We start from the raw sequence: 9,197 nt of genomic DNA, 5'->3' as shown, positions 1-9,197 counted from the left end.
GGGCGGCCATATCGCTTAAGAGCGAACTCTTCCAGGCAACTTTTTTGCAGAAAGAAGTAAGGACTAAATTACAGCAATACAATGTTATATAATGTAATACAATGAAATAGAACTTGCATTATTTTACTTGCAAGTATAAAGTGGGCTTATCGATTGATTATGCAACATACTGAATAATCCTTGATATTAAACACCACGTAGTAAATTAAAATCGGCCGCTTAATCTCTGATAATACGGATAAACATAGAATTAATAACAATTTATCAAAAGAGGAGTTCCAAACGACAAACAAAAGTAACATTTATCAGTTACTAACTGTAATTAATGATAAGAACACTCTAGAATCTGATTTATACAAGCATGTTGCGTGTCGCGTTAATATGTTTGTTGGTTAATTTAACTTTAGGGGCGGATCCTAGGGTAGTGTTTCTGGATGAGGGCGGTGTGTCCGGTGAAAAATATTGGAATGGTGACTTCTACGAGTTCTATGGAGTGCCGTACGCGACCGTACCTAAGGGACGAGATAGATTCCAGGTCAGTTTCGTGGTACTCAACAAGGAGTAAGGTTGTGCTGCTCGGATGGTGAGCTCTGGTTGAGTTCGAAACGCGTCAGTGTAGTGTGATGGTGGTGATAGATGGGTTTGTGTGATTTGTGTGTTTTTACAGTGTGGAGGTGGAGGAACTGCGTAAACACACATTTCTTGCATAAACGTAGCTATCATAAGGTCGCGGGTGAGCAAAGTAATTGTTTCAGTTCATTGTAGCTGAGAATAGTTTTTTATCGTTTTTGTAGTTTTTTTATTATATCTGGTAGAATGCATTATATTATCAACGATACAAACATTACACCTATAGCATTAGTTATATGTATGAACAAGTAAACAACCATTTAATTGGATGAGGTTTCTGAATTTAAGCTTCAATGACTACATTGTCGCTTGAATAAATACGGCCTTAAACATAAAGGACTAGCTTACACCGCTTACTCTGTCCTTATTCCTTATCCGCATCATCATCATAATATCAGTCATAGGACGTCCATTGTTGGACACAGGCTTCCCCTATAATCTGTCTGCATCGTAAAAAAAAATCAAGATCCAAGATTTGGGGCTCGCTGTTAGCAGGTTATTCAAACGTGATTTTTTATGAATCAACATAAATACTAAATGGATGCTTATATGCTTTTTTCAGGGCCCTTTACCACCAGAACCATGGAACAGTGTGATGACAGCAAATTCAAGAACTTCCAGATGCTTCCAAAGTTATTTGACAGAAGACGGCGAAGTACCCATGGTCGATGGAGAAGAAGAATGTCTAGTAATGAACCTGCTAGTTCCTAAAGTAGCCAGTGAAACCAACTTAGTTCCAGTTGTAGCTTACATTCATAGCGGAGCATTCTCCGGTGGCAATGGGAACATGGCACAGTTCCATTACTTGGCCAGACATGACATATTAGTCATCAGTTTTAACTACAGATTAGGAGCTCTAGGATTCGCTTGCCTTGGCAATAAAGAAGTACCTGGCAACGCTGGTATGAAAGATCAAGTAGCTGCTTTAAAATGGATAAAGAAAAACATTATTAAGTTTGGTGGGGATCCAGAGAAAGTTACAGTCGCTGGGTTCAGTGTCGGAGCAACGATGGCAGAGTTACTGGCATTATCGAAAACAACTGATGGTTTGATAGATAAGCTCATTCTAGAAAGCGGCTCAGCTTTATCGCCGTTTGCTATAAACAGAGATCCGGTCAACACCGCGAAGAACATAGCAATTGCTATAGGGTATGAAGATAAAGGTAGTTTGAGAGACTTAACTGAGTTTTACTTGACTACGTCGTACGAGAACTTATCTTCAAAAAGCCAGTATTTCTTTTTACCTAATAGTACTTTTGGGTTTTCTCCTTGCATAGAAAATGTGCATGATGGCATTGATGCATTCTTGACAGAATCCCCAATTGACATAATCAGGCAAGGTAAAAATAAGCAAGTGGCCGTTTTGACCGGTTTTGCTAATATGGAAGGCATTAGCAGATCACTTAAATTTGACGAATGGAGTGAAAAAATGAACGAGAAGTTTGATGATTTTCTACCAGCTGACCTACAATTCAATGATGACAAAGCGAAAGAGAATGTTATTTCAAAAATCAAGGAGCGTTACTTTAAAGGTGAAGAAGTAACTCATGACAACTTACAAGCTTACATAGATTATTTCTCCGATTCAATGTTTAAATATTCAATTCTGAAATCAGCTAAGGAACACGCTGAGAAACTAAAGAAACCGATATATTTGTATGAATTTTCTTATGTGGGTGAATTGAGTATGAAGCATTATTATATGGACAAATTGAAAGGAGCCAGTCATAGAGATCAATCGGCTTATATATTGGATTTCTTCGGTTGGACTAATAAGCCTAACGACTTGGATATGCGAGACAGAATGACAATGATGTGGTCAGATTTTGTTAAATATGAGTAAGTATTTACTTTTACTGTCTTAGCTGTAAGGTCATAGTAGGTAGGTAGGTTAATTAATAATTGTAGTATTTGTCATAGCTACTGCAATTGCTAGCAGCCTTCGAGCGTAAATCATAATTTAACAACCTACTCTGAAATAATTCAAGACACCGTAGACAATTAAAGCAATGGTTTACGAGAAAAATTGTAACAGAAATACACATAAATTCACAAACACAATGGATTGTGCTCAAAAAGAGCATTTTTTGTCTTCATCATGAGTATAATATTGTTCAGCGAGACTTTCAGATTCCAAAAAGCTGAGCATAAATTCGATATTTTCTAGAGCAGTGAACAAACCAGGAGTACATTTGTTACTCATGCACATGAATGCTTGCATAAAGGGACTATTCAATTGGAAGCCTCTGTTTGAACCAAACTGCACTCGCAAAGTGTCCTATGTATATTTTATTCTTTGAGAAAACGAGTTTGCATTTACGAGTCGCGTCGTATTTTATTTAAAGATCAAGATAGTTGGGTGTCTTGGTGTAAACAGCTTCTCCATTAAAGCAAATGAAGTACCTACTTCACAAATAATAAATAAATAGTTTAAATATCAATTGTTTTGTAGTAAATAATTATAAGCTGGTGTTTTCAAAAAATTAAACATCCCTTAGAAAATATTTATGTTGTGATTAACCATTAAAACTGCTACAATAAATTGTTACAGTTGCAAATTTGGGTTTGATTGTTTTGAACTTAATAATTGTTTTTTTTCTGATACTTTCTCTCTTACATTAATTTATTTTATTTTTTGACCTCAACTCTGTCATTACGTTTGCAAACCTACCCCTGAAATATACCATATAGCAAGCAAATAAAAACTATTCACTGATATTTTTTAAAATGTGCGCAATCAATAAGTCTTTTTTTTTCAGAAATCCTACGGCATACGAAAGTGACTTAATGCCTTTCAAATGGGAGAAATTCACAAATAAAAATCCAAATTACCTGAGCATTGGTCACGATGTGAAGATGGATAAACAACTTTTTGAAAGCGGTTTCCAGTTTTGGAATGAAATTTATGACAAACATCACTGGAATCCAAAATCACCGAAAATAGTAGTAGAAGAACCTATCAAGAAAATTGAAGATAAACAACAACAAGATAAAAATAAACCATATGATAAAGCTACTAAGAAACCAGACGGTGGATCGTCTGAAAAGATTGATGTCCAGGATGCATCAGAAGATAAAAAAAGTAAAACAGCTCACGATCAGGAGACAGCAAAAGATGAAAAACCAAATACAGTTTATGTAAATGATCCAATGAAATCGAGAGTAAGAAAGGAAAACATCGCTGCAAAAGATTCGAAAGAAACAGTACAGCCGTCGTCGAAGACCCACAAAATTAAAACTGAACTATGAAAAATAAAGTTTTTTTGGACTGAAACTACTTTATAATAAGCTACCCGATAATTTTGTAGTGCATTTAACATACGTGTTTTCTTATTTTACTAACTCAAGGACGCCAACTGCTAAGGATAGCAGAAATTAAGCGCAGTAAATAGTTGATTAAATAGTAGATAATGACTCCACAGACGAAGTATCAGATGATCTAAATTAGTAATTAATCCATCTAGTAGAGGATAGATCTATGCTGCGTTAGCCAGTCCATGGTCTCTACCTAAAAGTTTTCACGCTCTATCGACCGTTACATTTCCCCTGCTTTATTCACTATCGGAAATATAATCTTCTTTGAAATGAGGCATGTAAATAAAAAATCGTTTCCGCACATCATTTGCTGTCCCTCAAAGATATTTTCAAAAGGGGGCCTCTTGTTTGGAGGCGTCAGTCACACTGCCTTTGATGTGGTGTAAGTAATAAGCGCCTATAGATTCTAAAAAAATACCTGACTGCCTTAAAAAAAAACTGAAAAGGAAAAAATAAGTATAGTCGTAACAATGTTAAGTAGTTTAAACTTTAAGAGTTGGTACCCATTACTGGAAATTTTTAAACTGGTCATTATTTTGAATGGATCACGACTGTTAAAAAATGTCGTAAACTATATCGAGTGATATATGCATTATTATTATTTATATGAAATTGCTCGTTGTGAGCCTCACAAACATAATTATGTATTTTTACAATTTTGGAATAATTATTTTGACGTTATTTAAGAAAACTGACGAAAATTAACCATCCCCTCTCTTATTTTCAAAACAACTGGGTTTAAGATTTAAAAAAAATACGAATAAATAAAAAAAAAATGGGTAATAGTTCTATGCCTATAGAGTAGCTACAGGAAAACCTACAAGAAATTGTAAGGTTGTTTAATTTTAACACAAGTTTATTTGCTGCCGATATGAATTGTCACTTGCAAGATTTGAAACAAACGGCTTCTGTACTCGTACAACCATTATCCCATCCCAGCCTATATACGCCCCCCTGCTGGGCACAGGCCTCCTCTCAGAATGAGAGGGTTTGGGCCGTAGTTCCCACGCGGGCCCAGTGCGGACAATCATTACAACTTACATAAATAAAAAAATATAAAACCTTTTTCGCTTCGTTCTGTGTTTCAAACCACCAAATAACCTAGAGCAATACAAGGGTTAATATAGTATATACCGGCGTTTTGAATTTTTCAATAAGGAATATTGATCTGAGGGGGAGAGTCAAAACCGTTAATACGGAGGGGAAAGAAAAATAAAAAAGAGATATTTCACACTTCGGAACGTTATTTCCTTATCCCGATTTTAAAATAATATAGTACAAAGCTTTACTTAATTTTAATTTCACAGGCCTTGTCAGGTAGATTTTAGCGAGACTCATTATTATGTATTGTATAAACTTGTTGTAACCATGTGAAAAAAAACTACATTAATACTTAAACTTACACATACATACATACATAAACCAAACAAAGATGATTATATGAAATCTTGACTACGTATCAAAGACAAAATTTATTCCTCCTAATAATGAATATTATACGATTTTACATAACAAAATTACTCGCAAACCTTGCACGTGATTGTGCTGGACTTGGCTCCCTTTTCCCATTTTTGTTTAAGTGGGGTTCAAACCTTCACAAGTAACCCCTAGAGAACTGTCTGACGGATGATCGCTGCAAAATATTGTCCTATTGAAGGGTTCAACGTGATGCGATTCTAGCCTTTAATAACATTTATTTACAAGTCACAATAAACTGAATGCAGCCAGAGTAAAGAGAGCTTCAAAATGTAACTTTATGCTACGCGTTTTTGTTACTTTTAAGTGTCTGAATATACAGGTTGATGTGGAGACTTTAAGGTTGAAAACTGGGTGTTTTAAGATGACAAGAGATTTTGTATAATGTATCCGCTGGTACAGGTGACAACGCTGATAAACGAAGCCTATTTATAAGTGTCAAAGTCACAAGTTGTGGAGAGAAAAATGAAATGTTGTGACAGATATAATGGCCCTGTATTATCTGTTGTTTTCTTTGGATTTTTACTTACATAGAGAAAGTGTGCGGTGTCTGAAAATTTTATATAGAAGTTTACTTTTGGAACTTAATGCATATCACGCATATAATTAAAACGGACTTTTACGCGTAGTTTTGCACGCGTAAATTGCCATTGCCGTCTTTTCATTCTATTTCAATTCAAATCTTAAAAAAGCTACTACGGACATAACTATCTTTATATCATACTCGTAGTACATTCCCAATACAATTTTAATTAATCACAAATTCAATACAACTGCAAAATACTAGTTCATTTTACCTACATAAATATCCGATTATTGTAATCTCTATATCTACATATAGGTTTGAGAAACCAAAAGGATCATGAATGTAGAAAGGACTAAAGAAGTTAGATATTTTTCATTACACTTGCTCGTAAACAGTGTCGTAACATGCAGGCTACCTTGGTTGCAAATAAAACCCTTGACCTTAATGTGTTTCTCATGAAACCCGTGGTCGGTAAATGAGTCATTGCCCGTACTAATTTTCATGAAATAAAGCCCAAGGTTGGTAAATGAGTGTGTTACTGCATGGCGGGCGTGCTGCTGCTCCGTGCGCGCGCTGCACACGCACGCTATGCACATGCTGCGGAGGGGGAAGGGGGGAGAGCGGCGGGGAGCTGGCGCTGCTAAGAGCGCAATCAGCGGTAACGGCAATTTTTTGAAAATTATTAGTTTTTCTTTTACAAATATACAATTTTACTCGCAAATGTGATGAAAAACATTGTATGTCGCACGGGCGGTACTAGAATTACTAACATCGACTCATTAAAGCCTATTAGTCTATTAATAGACTCTCGTTCGTAATTCCTTATTTACCGCCCTTGAGACACAATGTACTATATAATATGGCAACTTCCCGTGAAATCAGTCTTTTTTTTCATCTTTCGTAATCACTTCTGGCCGGGGGATTTTCATAAAAAGAGAGTGTTGTATTAACGCCTCAACAAAACTTTAGTAAAAAAAACCAGTAAGTACATTACGTAATTATCAGGACAAGTAGCTCAAACATCCCCTTGTATAGGAATGTTTGGCACTCTGGTCACGTTGTCATTCGAACGTCGAAGGCATTCGATACCCGCATCCAGGCTGTTCGAATAGTTTCCATAGTTTGAATTTTCGATGTATAATTTTAGCAGGATGGCATTCAGGGGTAGACTTTATGGACATGTGTTAATGGAAGGGTTAATTATGTAGGGTTTCCGTGCATAATTAATCATTCTTGTTTACATTCAATCACCTTAATAATCTGACGACGGATTGGAAGACTATGTACGTACCTTATGTAATTCTCAGAAGCGTGTTTTTCTTTTACAACATTGCTTTATTAAAGTGCTATGACGATAATATTCTTACAGTGTAGGAACAGAAACCTAAATGTTTCGTGGGTTTACATTTACTACGTTTACGTACGCTTTTGAAGAACACATTAGTCCCAAATGCCACCAGTTATTGGAGCCATTGCTTGAAAACATTTCTTAAAAATTACAAGACAGTCAAGATGACTTGCTTTCCTATCGCCTGTCGTGGGATTTGCTGCCTATTCTTTTTGTCTAGAATTTACGAAATACCTTTAAACAACAAATTTATTAATCCATGTTATACGCAATGAAGATGAGGAAATTTCAAAAAAATATAAAAATATTTGATACTGCAATGCCAAAACAAGCCACAAGCCACAAAACGAGCCATTTTACCCGAGGCGTTCATATAGCCACGTCGAGTGGAAAATAGGTTTAATGCTCGAGTTTTACACTCTGCTTTTCACTTCGATGGCGAGAAATGAAATAGCAACAGCGGAAACAATGATTCACTTTCTATGTACCTTTTATTTTTTATGAATTATTATAATAATTCCATTATTTTAATTTTACTGATTTATTATGATTAATTTGATTGATTTTTAGTTTTATATAAATTAAAAAATATTTAAAAAATATATAGAGAGGAGGCATGTGCCCAGCAGTGGGACGTATAATATATTTTATGTCGCCTAGATACAGCATAAACACGAACTTTACGAGCAAGAGAAGTGAAAAATATATTTGTGTTTACATATAGTAACATTAGCCACGAAATCTCAATTTGCTACTTTTTGTAGGTTGCGCGGCATTACGGGTTCGATTCCCGTGTCGGGGCAGATATTTGTATGAAAAATACGAATGTTTGTTCTCGGGTCTTGGGTGTTTACTATGTATTTAAGTATGTATCTATCTATATAATTATATTTATCCGTTGCTTAGTACCCATAACACAAGCTTTGCTAAGCTTACTTTGGGACTAGGTCAATTGGTGTGAATTGTCCCGTGATATTTATTATTTATTTATTACCTACAAAAAAAAAGTTAATATAAAGTTAGTTTCTCTAATACACTAGTGAACTCACTCTTGTTGTTTATAAGAAAAAAATTAACAAAAAAGTAAAACCGACTCCAAAAAAAATAAAAAAATAGCAAAAAATCGAACCGACTACAAAACCCTTGAAAATATTTTTCTAGGTACGTACTAGCTCGAAGTTGGTGCCTCAGCACGAGCCAGCAGAAGTAGAACAATAGCCGTCTACCTCACCCACATAGGTACCGGCACCGGGTAAACCTAGAACCTCAGGATTATGACTGCCTTAAGGAGGTACGAGTAGGTACCTCAAGTAAATATTGTCTGTCGGCGTATTTAGATGTTTAGTCACAACTATTTATCTTAATTCGTGGTTATCTTTTAAACTCTTCTTTTCTCTTTAAGAAAAGACATATTTTATCCGACTTCAAAAAAGGAGGAAAGAATAAAAAATATCAAAAAATGGAACCGACTACAAAACCCTTGAAAATATTTTGTAGGTACGTACCAGCTCGAAGTCGCTGACTCAGCACGACCCAGCAGGAGGGATTGAAACCCATAGTACCTATGTAGGTGAGGTAGACGACTATTGTTCCACTTCTGCTGACTCGTGCTGAGGCACCAACTTCGAGCTAGTACGTACCTAGAAAAATATTTTCAAGGGTTTTGTAGTCGGTTCGATTTTTTGTTATTTTTTTGGAGTAGGTTTTACTTTTTTGTTAAAAAAAATCTTATAAACAACAAGAGTTGAGTCACTAGTGTATTAGAGATACTAACTTTATTTTAACTTTTTTTTGTAGGTAATAAATAAATAATAAATATCACGGGACAATTCACACCAATTGACCTAGTCCCAAAGTAAGCTTAGCAAAGCTTGTGTTATGGGTACTAAGCAACGGATAAAT

General features: G+C 35.4%; 1 protein-coding gene across 1 annotated transcript; it reads left to right on the top strand.

Moving 5' to 3' along the window:
• Positions 1–318: 318 nt before the first annotated feature.
• LOC141432306 (esterase E4-like) lies at positions 319–4,046 on the top strand. The gene is made up of 3 exons (XM_074093854.1): positions 319–535; positions 1,193–2,469; positions 3,390–4,046. The coding sequence occupies exons 1-3, from the start codon at positions 362–364 to the stop codon at positions 3,877–3,879; spliced, it is 1,941 nt and encodes a 646-aa protein (XP_073949955.1). The 5' UTR covers positions 319–361; the 3' UTR covers positions 3,880–4,046.
• Positions 4,047–9,197: the final 5,151 nt, after the last annotated feature.

The sequence above is a fragment of the Choristoneura fumiferana genome, chromosome 11 (genome assembly GCF_025370935.1).
Source record: "Choristoneura fumiferana chromosome 11, NRCan_CFum_1, whole genome shotgun sequence".
Classification (NCBI taxonomy): domain Eukaryota; kingdom Metazoa; phylum Arthropoda; class Insecta; order Lepidoptera; family Tortricidae; genus Choristoneura; species Choristoneura fumiferana.
The sequence above is the reverse complement of the archived record's forward strand: the minus strand, read 5'-3'. Positions and strand labels throughout refer to the sequence as shown.

Coding starts and splice junctions, on each gene's coding strand:
- LOC141432306 (XM_074093854.1), top strand. CDS start 362: ATGTTGCGTGTCGCGTTAATATGTTTGTTGGTTAATTTAACTTTAGGG. Junction 536..1,192: donor AGGGACGAGATAGATTCCAG/GTCAGTTTCGTG, acceptor TGCTTTTTTCAG/GGCCCTTTACCACCAGAACC. Junction 2,470..3,389: donor TCAGATTTTGTTAAATATGA/GTAAGTATTTAC, acceptor TTTTTTTTTCAG/AAATCCTACGGCATACGAAA.